At 57.9% G+C, this 12,546-nt stretch overlaps 5 protein-coding genes across 5 annotated transcripts; 3 read left to right on the forward strand and 2 right to left on the reverse strand.

Annotated features, from left to right (window-relative positions):
* Positions 1–189: 189 nt before the first annotated feature.
* On the reverse strand, positions 190–2,938 carry CDEST_07050 (Putative ATP-dependent RNA helicase DEAD-box, Helicase superfamily 1/2, ATP-binding protein; the record flags this gene model as incomplete). Its single annotated transcript, XM_062923209.1, has 1 exon — positions 190–2,938. Exon 1 carries the CDS (start codon positions 2,839–2,841, stop codon positions 190–192), a length of 2,652 nt encoding a protein of 883 aa, XP_062779260.1. The 5' UTR covers positions 2,842–2,938.
* A 253-nt stretch (positions 2,939–3,191) lies between these two features.
* On the forward strand, positions 3,192–5,163 carry CDEST_07051 (Putative glycosyl transferase, family 1). Its single transcript, XM_062923210.1, has 2 exons — positions 3,192–3,757; positions 3,812–5,163. Exons 1-2 carry the CDS (start codon positions 3,279–3,281, stop codon positions 4,782–4,784), a joined length of 1,452 nt encoding a protein of 483 aa, XP_062779261.1. The 5' UTR covers positions 3,192–3,278; the 3' UTR covers positions 4,785–5,163.
* Position 5,164: 1 nt separating this feature from the next.
* Positions 5,165–6,934, forward strand: CDEST_07052 (Putative isopenicillin N synthase-like superfamily). The gene is made up of 2 exons (XM_062923211.1): positions 5,165–6,756; positions 6,829–6,934. The coding sequence occupies exons 1-2, from the start codon at positions 5,645–5,647 to the stop codon at positions 6,857–6,859; spliced, it is 1,143 nt and encodes a 380-aa protein (XP_062779262.1). The 5' UTR covers positions 5,165–5,644; the 3' UTR covers positions 6,860–6,934.
* CDEST_07053 (Putative NAD(P)-binding domain, NAD(P)-binding domain superfamily) lies at positions 6,887–8,217 on the reverse strand. Its single transcript, XM_062923212.1, has 3 exons — positions 7,716–8,217; positions 7,506–7,534; positions 6,887–7,434 (listed from the first exon to the last, which is right to left on the reverse strand). The coding sequence occupies exons 1-3, from the start codon at positions 7,969–7,971 to the stop codon at positions 6,937–6,939; spliced, it is 783 nt and encodes a 260-aa protein (XP_062779263.1). The 5' UTR covers positions 7,972–8,217; the 3' UTR covers positions 6,887–6,936.
* Positions 8,218–9,895: 1,678 nt separating this feature from the next.
* Positions 9,896–12,310, forward strand: CDEST_07054 (Putative aconitase A/isopropylmalate dehydratase small subunit, swivel domain, Aconitase, domain 2; the record flags this gene model as incomplete). Its single annotated transcript, XM_062923213.1, has 4 exons — positions 9,896–10,186; positions 10,288–10,776; positions 10,845–11,790; positions 11,850–12,310. 4 exons carry the CDS (start codon positions 9,896–9,898, stop codon positions 12,308–12,310), a joined length of 2,187 nt encoding a protein of 728 aa, XP_062779264.1.
* Between the last annotated feature and the right edge of the window lie 236 nt (positions 12,311–12,546).

Raw genomic sequence — 12,546 nt, forward strand, 5'->3', positions numbered from 1 at the left:
TTCTCTGGGAGGTGTTATTGAATGTATTATTATGAACAGTGAGTGGGCTCCCGAACTCCTCATCCAAGGTCAAAGTAAATAGAGAGATGTATGGTGCGGAGGACTGCTGGCATATTTGAACGCTTGACATGCATGGTATTAATCTTCTTTACACTACTACGCAACAGCAGCAACAACGGCAACAAGAGGCTATCTGTGCCTCCTCGCCTCGCCGGCCTCCTTGCCCAGCTTCTCAAGTGCCTCCTCGTACTCGCGCACCCGGTCGTCCCCGAACCCGCCGGTGTCCGGGTCGCCGATGCGCAGGCGGTCGACCTTTGCGGCGCGGCGGATGCCGCTGCTTGGCTTGGCGATGCGGCCCCAGAACCAGCCGCTCTCGCCGTCCTCGACGAGGGTCCATGCGGCACCGGCGCGGCCGGCGCGGGCAGTGCGGCCGACGCGGTGGACGTAGCCGGCGGCGCTGGCGGGCAGGTCGTAGTTGACGACGTTGTCGAGGAGGGGCAGATCGATACCGCGGGCGACGAGGTCCGAGGCGACAAGCAGGCGCAGGCGGCGGCCGGCGAAGGCGCGGAGGGCGCGGCGACGGTCGGACGTCTTCTGGGTCGACGTGAGGGTCGCGATGGAGGGCGCCAGGGACGGGTGCAGGAGGGAGATGAGGCGGGAGAGGCGGAGGGCGGACTCGTTCGACTTGGTGAAGATGAGGGCCGTCGTCTGGAAGAGGGTGCGGGCGGTTTTGGGTTTGGACGTGCCGGCGGCGGCTTCTGAGCTGGCGTCCGAGGAGCTGTCCGAGGAGCTGTCCGAGTCGGAGTCGGAATCGGAGTCTGAGCTCGTGTCTGAGTCGGATTCAGAATCGGAGCTCTTCTCGGATGAGGCATCTGAGGAGCTGTCTGAGGATGAGGAGGATGAGCCGTCTTCGTGGGCGGCGGGCGTGGTCGATAGCGACTTGGAAGCGGTCTCGGACATGAGGTGGCCGCCGAGGAGGAGGTCGATGAGGTAGAGCGGCTTGAGGTTCGCGTCGTGGACCCTGATGGCGGATTCCTTGAGGAGGGTCGGCAGGGTATGCTCGGCGATGGGTGCTGTGCCGTCGGCCTGGTCGCCCTCGAGGACGATGAGCTGCGGCCGACGGAGCTGCAGCCCACTCAGCAGGCTCAGGTCCCGGGTGAGAGTGGCGCTGAGGACGACCTTGCGCACGCCGGAGAGGTTGGAATCGGGGAAGTCGCGGGCGCTGAACTTGTCGTCGGTGCGCAGCTTGGGCATGACGACGTCGAGCCAGCCCTGGAAGCTCTGCGCGAGGAGCTTATCGGCCTCGTCGACGACCAGCCAGCGCACGTAGTCGAGCGAGAAGCCAGGCGTGAGGTTGATGTGCTCGACAAGCCTGCCGGGGGTGCAGATGAGGACGTCGACCCTGGAAGCGTAGTTCACGACGTGGTCCGGCAGAGAGCTCGCGACCGCCGTGTCGTCATCGGCGTCGGTCGTCGACTCCTCGACCTCCTTCCACGCGTCAAGTTCCCGCTGGTGAGCCGCGCGGTAGGCCTCGGGGTCGTATCTCTCGTTCCTCTCGACCAGGGCGGCCTGCTCGTGCCTCAACTGCTGACTTCCGACGGAGACGCCGACACGCACCCTCTTCTGGTCGCGGCCGTCGAAGGCGCCGGCGCAGAGCTCAAACACCTCCTGCGCCTGCTTCACCAGCTCACGCGTCGGCAGGACAACAAGGGCGCGCAGTCTTGTGACAGTACTCTGGCTGAGATCGCGCACGATGGGGAGCGCGTAGGCCAGCGTCTTTCCGGAGCCGGTGGCGGCGGCGACCAGGAGGTCGCCCTGGCGGTGCTTGCAGGACGGGAGGAGCAGGGGCACGGCGGCGGTCTGGACGGCGAAAGCGTCGCGGAAACCGCGGGCCTCGAGGATCTGGGCGGCCTTCGGGTTGATGCCGATGTCGACAAAGGGCGTCCGGGTGTCGGGGGCGACGCGGATCGGGGCGGCGAGCCAGTGCGGCAGGGTCTCGTAGGAGGGTTTCGAGGCGTCGACGGAGGCGGGCTCGGGCTGCGGCAGGGGCTCGAGGCCGTGTTCTTCTTCCACCTGTTCTGCGTCGTCGACGTCCAGCTTCTCGGGGACGCCGGCCTGGGCCGCTTCCGCCGACTTCTTGAGGTACTTGGTGGCCTTGGCCAAGACGGCTTTGTGCCGCACATCGACCTTGTCTTGTTCTTGTTCTTCTTCTTCGTCTCCGGCGTCGTCGCGGTTCTTCTTTTTCTTTTTCGACTTATCCTTCTTGGTTGGTGAGTCGTTTTCCTCGTCTATGGTGTCGGAATTGGCGGCGTCTGAAGCGCGCTTCTTCTTCTTCTTTTTCTGCATCTTGTTCTCCTCCGCTCCCGTCTCTTGTGTTTCCGTGGCCCGGGGTTCATCGTCGCGAGTGTCCATCGCGTCGGCGTCGTCTACAAGCGCAAAGTCCTGCCCGGAGGTCTTGATCTTCTTCTCCTTCTTGGATTTCTTGGGAGTAGCTGTATCCTCGTCCGATCCAACACCATCCTCGGACCTCCTGGACTTCTTCCTCTTGGCCGGTGCCTCTTCCTCGGCCCCGGCCGAGACCTGGTGCTTGCGCTTGGTCGCCGGGGACAGGCTGTCGTCGGCGTTTGCGGTGGTCACATTGGAGAGGGAACTACGGGGCTTCGAGCTCTTTGAGGGAACGAATCTCGCATAGGGACTGGCGGTCGAACCTCCGGTCACGAGCCCGTCGTCGGTCGGGATAGAGGACGGCGCGGGGGCCGGTGGAGTTGGCGGCGGAGGTGACAGCTCGGCAGGCTTCGGAGCCTCCTGGTTCTTCTTTGAGGGGACGTAACGGGCGTACATCTCGTCAATTGGGCTTGTGGGACCTTTGACAACCTATAGCCGTATTTGCGCAAGTGTCAAGGTGTGATAGCTGCATAGATATGTAGTGTTGGAGGGGCAGCTGGCGCATCCCAAAAAAAAGTTGGACGGCGTCCCTTATCGCGTTTCTGCCCCTTTCTACCGCCTGTACTTTGTTTCTTATCGGAATGGAAGCTGTGCAGTCTACACACAGCTAAGGTACCTGGGTACATAGTTAAGCTCCGGTACGTACCTACGTTCAGCGCGTGCAACATCCCGCCGCGTAACTACCTACTACCTAGGATAGTAAGGGTAAGTACCTAAGAAGGTACTAATGCGACCGGCACCTGTGATTTCGCGACGTCTTCGAAGCTCTACAAGACGATGCTCCAGCACCAATCTCCAAGGTGACAATTGCTCGCGCCGAGCAAGTCGACAAGATGAGTCGAACATACAATATCGCTATGGTTAGCGACTTCTTTTTCCCACAGCCAGGAGGAGTCGAGAGCCACATCTATCAACTATCCACGAAGCTCATCGACCGCGGACACAAAGTCATCATCATCACCCACGCCTACGAAGGCCGCAGCGGCGTGCGGAACTTGACCAACGGCCTGCGAGTCTACCACGTCCCGTTCCTCGTCATATTTCGATCCGCCACATTTCCGACCGTCTTCTCCTTCTTCCCGATCCTCCGCAACATCCTCATCCGAGAGCAGATCGAGATTGTCCACGGCCACGCGAGTCTGAGCAGCATGTGCCATGAAGCGATCCTACACGCAAGGACAATGGGTTTGCGGACCGTCTTCACGGACCACTCGCTGTTCGGTTTCGCGGATGCTGCCAGTATTCTGACGAACAAGATTCTCAAGTTCTCCCTGAGCGACGTGGACCATGTCATTTGCGTCAGCCATACATGGTACGTTGCGCCGTGGATCGTCGACGAAGACAGGTGACTAACTGGGCCTCGCAGCAAAGAGAATACTGTCCTCCGAGCGTCTCTGGACCCCCTCATGGTCTCGGTCATTCCCAACGCCGTCGTTGCCGAGAACTTCCGCCCCCTCGATTACCCATCTTCCGACGCCGCTGGACAGCCCTTTGGACAGAACCCGCCCCCGGCACACCATCTCGGCCCGAACGACGTGATTACGATCGTGGTGATATCCCGCCTATTTTATAACAAGGGGACGGATCTTCTGACGGCCGCGATCCCCCGTATCCTGGAGAACCACCCCAACACGAGATTCATCATTGCCGGCTCGGGCCCAAAGGCCATCGACCTCGAGCAGATGATTGAACAGAACGTTCTACAAGACCGCGTCGAGATGCTGGGCCCGATCCGCCACGAAGAGGTGCGGGATGTCATGGTTCGAGGCCACATCTACCTACACCCGAGTTTGACAGAGGCCTTTGGTACGGTCATTGTGGAGGCAGCTAGCTGTGGGTTGTACGTCGTATGCACGCAGGTCGGCGGTATTCCCGAGGTCCTACCATCTCACATGACTGTCTTTGCAAAGCCAGAGGAGGACGACTTGGTCGTTGCGACGGGCAAGGCGATCGCTGCGCTGAGGGCAAACAAGGTGCGGACTGAGCGCTTTCACGAGCAGGTCCGAAAGATGTATTCCTGGACCAACGTGGCCATCCGCACGGAGCGGGTCTATCACGGAATCACCGGCGAGCTTAGCGAAGCCGAGTTTTACGGGTTTGACACCGCCAACCCCTCAACCTTTGGCAACAGCCGAGTGCGGTCCTTCACACTCATCGATCGGCTCAAACGCTACTACGGCTGCGGCATCTGGGCGGGCAAGCTCTTCTGTCTCTGCGTCATTGTCGACTACCTGCTGTTTTTATTCCTGGAGTTGTGGTTCCCGCGAGAGCAGATCGACATTTGCCCCGAGTGGCCGCGGAAGATCGTTGACGATGCGGAGGACTCCAAGGAGGATTGAGGGAATCTTCATTCTCCAGAACCACATCATCGCCAGCAATGCTTTCGGAGGATTCCGATCAGTTTGAGGGTCACCGTCTGAAAACTATTCGAACACCATGCGAAGGGCAGGCGGAAAGTCGCGGATTGCAGGACCAGAAATCCAACCCGACCTGTGGTTGTCGGCGATGACCGGTGATGACCGGCGGAAATCGCAGGACATGCAAAATGGGAAAATGGGCCCAGGCCCTCGGCCAACATTTTCCTGCGTGCCGAGTCAGCTCATCGAAGACGGCTTCAAATTCACAGAATCCGCGGCCCAAAAGGGCCGCGCACAACGTCGGAAGATACTTGCTCGTAAGTATTCCTCCAATGACAGAAGGCCAAAAGGCAATCAGCATGGAGTCTAGGAGTCTGGGTCGACTATTCGTCCTGGATGCCCCGTCCGCAGCCCCGGAGAGCGCCGACAAACACACAGGATTGGCTGTCATTGTCCCCATATCGGACCGCGGTTTGCATCTTTAAACGGCCTGGGTCGGCCCTGAGCTGCCTGATACGGCCAAGCGCTTTGGCGTGGGCCATGCGACCTTCTTAGCATCGAAACCCCCACCACGCGCGCGCATCTCCAAGAACTCACATGCACGACGGAGCGAGACAAAACCCCAAAGCTTTCCGCTGTTGTTAGTGCTGGCTTCTGACCACTTTTGATCATCCTCCTTTCAGACCGCTGCCTGCGATCAGAAACTCGTGCGAAGAGCTCTTTACAACTGCATTCCCGCCATCTTCACCACTGTCCTCCGACGTCCACGCTGACACTGACGCCTTTACCCCTCCAAATCGCCGTCCGCCTTGAAAAGAAGCCCGCACACCCGATCGCCCACCATGGCTGCGCAAGACCTTCCCATGGATCTCCCAATCATCGACCTCGATGTCTTCCTGAACGAGCCGCGCGACTCGCCTGCCGTCCGCGAAGAATGCGCAAAAGCCGCCACCGCCCTCATCACCTATGGCGCTCTCGTGCTGCACGACTCTCGCGTCGCCGAATCCGACAACACCACATTCCTTGACCTTCTCGAGGACTACTTCGCACAACCCGCCGAAGACCTTAAGAAGGACGAGCGCCCAGAGCTCAGCTATCAGATCGGCGTGACCCTCGAGAATACGGAGAAGCCCAAGTGCGCTGTCGACGAACCCTGTCTGCAGATTATTCAGCGCCTTGCCCCTTCCGAGCGCCCTCTTGACATTGGCGGCCACGAACCCGACCCTAAGTGTCGCTTCTTTTGGCGCATGGCCGAGAACCCGCCCTATGAGACCGAGTTCCCCGGGCTCAACGCGCCCAATGTCGTCCCGGAAGCCCCGCACATCCGCGAGCGTTGGCCGCCGGCCATGGACAAGTGGGGGACATCGATGAAGCAGGCAGTCACCGGCCTCTCCAAGATGGCGGCTGTTGGCCTGGGCCTGCCCGCCGACACTTTCAGCGACGCCGCCAAGTACGGACCTCACCTCCTGGCACCGACGGCTTCGGATCTGGTCAAGTACGGCAAGCAGGACACCATTCTGGCCGGCTTCCACACGGACCTCAACTTCCTCACCATTCACGGCCGTTCGCGGTACCCCGGCCTGCACATCTGGGCGCGCAACACGGGCAAGAAGATTTCCGTCAAGATCTCCGAGGGCAACTACCTCTTGGTCCAGGCCGGAAAGCAGTTGGAGCACCTGACGGGAGGTCTCATCAAGGCGGGCTTCCACGAGGTCGTGGTCAACGAGAAGACACTTGACGTGATTGAGCGTCGCAAGACCCAATTCCCGGACCGCCCGCTCGTCCGCATCTCGTCAACGTTCTTCTTCCACCTGTCATCCGACTTCGATATCACACCGATCCCCCAGCTGGCGGAGCAGGCACAAAAGGTCCGGGCTGAGCAGTTCAACCTGGGCAAGGACGAAGGCGAGGAGGTGGTGTATAAGCCCATGAAGGTGGGAAACCAAGTGCAAGAGTAAGTCATACCATCCCGGTTAATTTCTACCGTTGAACTCTCGAAGCTGACCTGAAGTTCCCTCTCCTCTAGAGAGCTCAAGCACATTGCCCTGATGACATGATGAACAAAAAACCCGCTGTATTAATGTAGTACTATTAATAGTATTTTCTTTTTTAAACAAGACTGTGTATTTTTCTCTCAAGCCTTGTAGAACTCCTCGCCTTCGGCGACGTCCACCTTCTCTCTAGCGACCCTGTCGACGGCTGCCTTGGGGTCTTCATCGCCGTCGAGATGGTCGACCCACGATGTCGTGAAGGCGTCGTTCTCGGCGATGAGGGCGGCGACCTCGGCAACGGATTCTCTGCTCGACGAGCCCTTGACACCCTTTGTCCTGCCGAACTCGACGTTGCCGGCGGGCGCCTCGGTCAGCGCGCCCGGACGCAGGCTGACGCCGGAGAAATCGGCGCGCTTCTTGGACTCCTGCCAGAGGACCTCGTCGGCGGCAACCTTGGCCTGGAAGTAGTTGGCAAGCTTCTTGTTGCCCTCCTGGGCGTCCTGCCAGGCCTGGTCAGACCACCAGGTGGGCTTGGTCCGTCGGGAGCTGAGGTAGGAGACGAGGATGAACTTCTTGATTGAGGGGGTCGCGACGGCGGCCTTGACGAAGTAGATGGCGGCGTCACGGTCGATGGCGAACGTCTGGGACGAGGTGTCAATCAATCTAAATAGAGAGCTCGTAAAGGATATGGGATTTCATGTCTCGGACTCACTCTCTCGGGGTTTCCCTTTCCACCGGCACCTATGACGAGTCTGTCAGCATCCGCTCCATCTGCCAAACTTGGAAGATCGTCCGTTCCAAGCTTCATGACTCGCGCGAGTGAGAGAAGGGGGGGGGGGGGACCCGGAGGGATCAATGATGACGATGACGGAAGGCAACGGCAAAAAAGCAACGGCAAGAACAAACAAGTATCGCGACTTACCTGCGCTCCAGACGATGGTGTCGGGCTTCACCTCGTCGAGGATGGCCTGGGCCTTGGCCTGGTCGGAGACGTCCTCAATGCTGCGGACGAGCACGTTGAGCTTGCCGGCCTGGCCGGCGCCGAGCTTCTCGATGGCGGGGACCTGCTCCTGGGCGCGGATGACGCTCGTGACGGTCCACGACTTCTTGAGGAGGAGCGGGGTGAGGAACTGCGAGACCTTGCCGTGGCCGCCGAGGATGAGGACGTGTCTGCTCATGTTGGATATATGTGCGTGTGTGTGTGTGTGTGTGTGTTTGAGTAGTGATGCTGTAGATGTTCTCACGAGTGTAGTAGGTAGGAGGCTGCTTTCTTGGGATTCTGAATTCCTCAATCCCCCAAACGGCGTGGCGGAAGGCCGACTCAAATAGTTTCGGAGAACCGATCACACCACACGGCTTTGGAATTTACAAACCTGCTTCCCCGCCGCTCGGCGGGCCCCCCTTCCTCCCCCTCTCCCCCGCTCGTCGGGACGGCGTTAAAGACGGTTAGAATGGGGTTCAAACTCGAAAGAGACGTAGGGAACACGGGCTGTCCGATGTCCCGATGTGGATTCACCCGTCCTCTGCCCCGCGAACGACGAATGTTCGGGGTCCCGATCACGTCAGCGCAGCGTCAATGACGTCGCTCCCGCGAGTCTATTTCGCTGTAAGTGGGGCAACCCCCTTCCTAAACGCCGATAAACCACCTTGGGAGCTGGAGGGGGCACTCGCTCAATTGAGTCTTGAGTGGGTTTTCCTATGTTCGTCATGTACCAATTACTCAGCCCGCCCCGTCGTCAGTTCTTGTCAATATGTCGTGCCCTTTTTATTTCTTTGCTTTTTTGTGTTTTTATTTCATTTAATTGGAGATGCGATACCTTGGCTGCTGACGTTTGAATGCCTGCGTGGCCGCTGTCGGTGACAGGACGGCCTGCCGTGCGCGGTGAATTCTTGAACTCACCTAAAGTGCCAAGTCCAAATGACCATGTTATTTCTGCTTGCCTCAACTTCTCTTGTAGCATGGCCTTGATCGGACAGCAGCCTCTTAGAGACTTGATGCGGTGTGCTCTATGCTCCATAGAGAGAAGAAGAACCCGCATCATTGAAGTGCTGCCCCACCTACCGGCATCCTACCTGAAATTTAGCGCCTTCTTACAGAATGTGTATGTGGCTACCTATGTAGGGCTGAGGGAGAAACACCCGTGTTCACAATACTGCGTAATATCATCCAGCCTGGCAAGGCCTGAACCAGTGGAAACATCAGCTAGGTAGCAGCCAGACCACAGCCAGTACCGAGAGAGAGCCGGATCAACTGGATATCCTCACTGCAAATGTGAAAAGTGATGTTTCTCGGGAGAAGGTGGAAACTCGGGATCCGGTGGGGGACGGGGATGAGAGGGGACGGCAGCGGCAGCCCGCCAACACCGACCGCCTCATGACCCCCCCCCGGCGACGGTTCATGCAGGGGTGGCTGTTGGCCTGTTGGTCGGCAGCACGGATCCCCGACCTGCAAACGTTACCCAGCCCCCCGGGCCTTTGCCTTCCAACACAACAACCAGGTCTGCGATTCCGGATACTGCTGTTCCAGCGAAACTTCGATGGTAGCGAGGGGTTTCAAAGTTGGTGATGAGCGTGCCGAGACCCGTCTTTTCGATTTAAGCGGCGCAGTGGCCAAGGCCTAAACCTGTCCCATTTGGTCGGCGGATCTTGGGGCTTGAGTGTCGTCGAAAGGCGTTGGTTGTCGTTTCTTTATCGGTACCATCTGTTCGTCAGAGTGATTTGTTTGTGTGGAGGGTGAGTCGGGTAATTACTTGTAAGTGGACACAGGTAGGTTGCAATTGAAAATGTCTACAGTGTCATTGATTCCTTGGGTCTGTCATCGGCATTTGGGTTGCGGAGCTCGTGCCGCTGATCAAGTCCCAGGAAAAAAGATGTTTGATATTGGGATCTTTTTTTGCTACTGCCCCAAAGACAGCTCCTAAGACATGGCGATGGCGCACAGAGCAGTATGTGATTCTCCATTCTCCTTGGTTGTCTGAAGACTAACTCTCGCAGGTCGCGACCGCCCCGTGGGCTCGATCGCTCAGCCGGGCATGTAGTCGCATCCCGATAAGTCAACGTCTCCCACGCACGTCATTCTACCAGCCCCCATACCACCGGTTGATGGCGACCTCCGACCGACGATCGTTCTCGCTTTTCCGAATTACACTGTCCCCTCTCACGGACGCCCCGGCCGAGAAGAAGGCGCCGCAAACGTTGACAGAAAAGATTGTGCAGCGCCATGCTGTCGGGCTTCCGGAGGGAAAGGTCGTTCGGAGCGGCGACTACGTACAGGTCGAGCCCTCCCGATGCATGTCTCACGACAACACCTGGCCTATCGCCAAGAAGTTTATGTCAATGGGCGCAACTAGGATCAAGGACCCATCGCAACTGGTTTTCGCTCTCGATCACGACGTGCAGAACAAGAGCGAGTTCAACCTGAAGAAGTATGAGCAGGCACGTAGTCCATGCTCAACAGCCACCCCAGACCTCACGTTGTCTAACACTCTGAACAGATTGAGGCATTCGCCAAGGCGCACGGCGTTCCTTTCTTCCCCGCCGGCTACTCGATCGGTCACCAAATCATGGTAAACATGTTCTCCACGATTCGAACGGCGGATCGTTCTGCTAATACAACATCAGGTCGAAGAGCTGTTTGTCTGACCCGGCCAAATGTGCGTGGCATCGGATTCCCACAGCAACATGTACGGTGCGCTTGCGAATTTCGATCAGCTGTTGTTAGAGCAGACGCAGCAGGAATCTGGGTTACCGGAAAGAGTTGGTTTCAGGTCCCTCCCGTTGCGAAGGTAACCTTCACTGGGACGTTGGCTCCAGGTGTCACTGGAAAAGACGTTATCGTAGCGTTGTGTGGGTTATTCAAGAGCGATGTCCTGAACCACGCAGTTGAGTTTACCGGCTCCGAGGAGACTATGGCCAGTATCTCGATTGACAACAGATTGACCATCAGCAACATGTCCACCGAATGGTCTGCCTTGGCAGCGATGGTAAGGCTTCCCAGGAAGGAAAATGCCCCTCTCGAACTGAAGCATGGGCTTACCCGACATTTAAACAGTTCCCTATGGACCAGAATCTAAAGCGCTGGCTACGGTATAAGGCCACAGAGGCAGCAATGTTCCCGGACCGGACAACCAAAGAGCGGATTACACATGAAAAGATTGACGAGCTTTACGCCAACCCTGTTCAGTCTGACCCCGGAGCTCACTACGCCAAGCAACTCTACATCAACCTCTCGACTCTTTCGCCTTACATTTCGGGTCCTAACTCTGTCAAAATCTCAACGCCACTAAGCGAGCTTGCTCCCGAGAAAATCAAGGTGGACAAGGCATACATTGTGTCTTGTACCAATTCCCGCGCCTCCGATCTCGCTGCAGCTGCGAAGGTCTTCCAAGACGCGGCGAAGGCCAATGGTGGCAAGATCCCTAAAATTGCCGAGGGCATCAAGCTTTATGTTGCAGCAGCTTCGATTCCCGAGCAGGAGATTGCCGAAGACGAAGGCAGCTGGCAGACTCTACTTGAGGCTGGGAGCATCCCGCTTCCGGCCTCCTGCGGACCTTGCATTGGACTGGGGACCGGCCTGTTGGAGGACGGCGAAGTGGGAATATCGGCCTCGAACCGGAACGTCAAGGGGCGCATGGTGTCTCGCAATGCTCTTGCCTATCTTGCCAGCCCCGAGGTTGTGGCTGCTAGCGCGCTCAACGGCGTCATCTCGGGCCCGGGTGTTTATGAGGTCCCGGAAAACTACGCTGGCGTGGAGTTTGGCTACGGCACTGGTGCACCAGCGATCACGGAAAGCGAGCTCGGCAATGTCTTGGAACAACTCGAATCTCTCATCGAACGGGCTGAGTCTTCCGTAGGCAACAGCGATGCAGAGACTACCACTACTCCGATCCTTCCAGGCTTTCCTGAGAAGATTAGCGGCGAGATCGTATTCTGCGATGCTGAAAACCTCGACACCGACAACATTTACCCAGGGAAGTCTGCTACAAGCTTGGGAGAAGGTTCGCTGCTAACTAGCAAGGTACAGGAAAGTACACGTACCAGGACGACATTACGACAGAGGGTATGGCCAACGTCTGCATGTCGAACTATGATCCGAATTTCAAAGTAATCACCAAACCCAACGATATCCTCGTCTCTGGATTCAGCTTTGGCTGTGGATCCTCGAGAGAGCAAGCCGCGACTTCGATCCTGGCCAAGCAGATCCCACTCGTTGTGGCAGGTAGCTTTGGAAGCATCTTCTCCCGCAACAGCGTCAACAACGCGCAGCTGGGCTTGGAGGTCCCCCGTCTTATTGAGCGTCTACGCGCCACTTTTGGCTCGGACAAAGTGCTCACACGTCGAACTCAGTGGACACTGACGTGGGATGTGGCGCGGAGCATTGTCCAGTTGCAAGAGGGCGAGGGTGGGGATTGCTGGGAGGAAAAGGTTGGCGAATTCCCAGCAAACCTGCAGGAGATTGTCGCAAAGGGCGGCTTGATCAAGTGGGTTCAGAATGAAATCGAAAAGGAAGAGGCGTAGATCCTTGTTGGAAAAAGGTAAACAGCTCAGCCTTTCCAAACGAGCTTTGACAAAGCCCGCCTGGCAGCCGTTCCGGTATGACTTGTAGAACGGGCTGCGCGACGGCCGACCCGCGAGACACAGCAGGGCCGCTCACCACACGGTCAGATTAGGGCAAGGAAACGGGCAGCGGACAGCAAAGAAAAGCAAAGAAAAGAAAAGCAAGGAAAGAAAAAGAACAAGCAGTAAGAGTAAAG

Source organism: Colletotrichum destructivum, chromosome 4 (genome assembly GCF_034447905.1).
Source record: "Colletotrichum destructivum chromosome 4, complete sequence".
Lineage (NCBI taxonomy): Eukaryota > Fungi > Ascomycota > Sordariomycetes > Glomerellales > Glomerellaceae > Colletotrichum > Colletotrichum destructivum.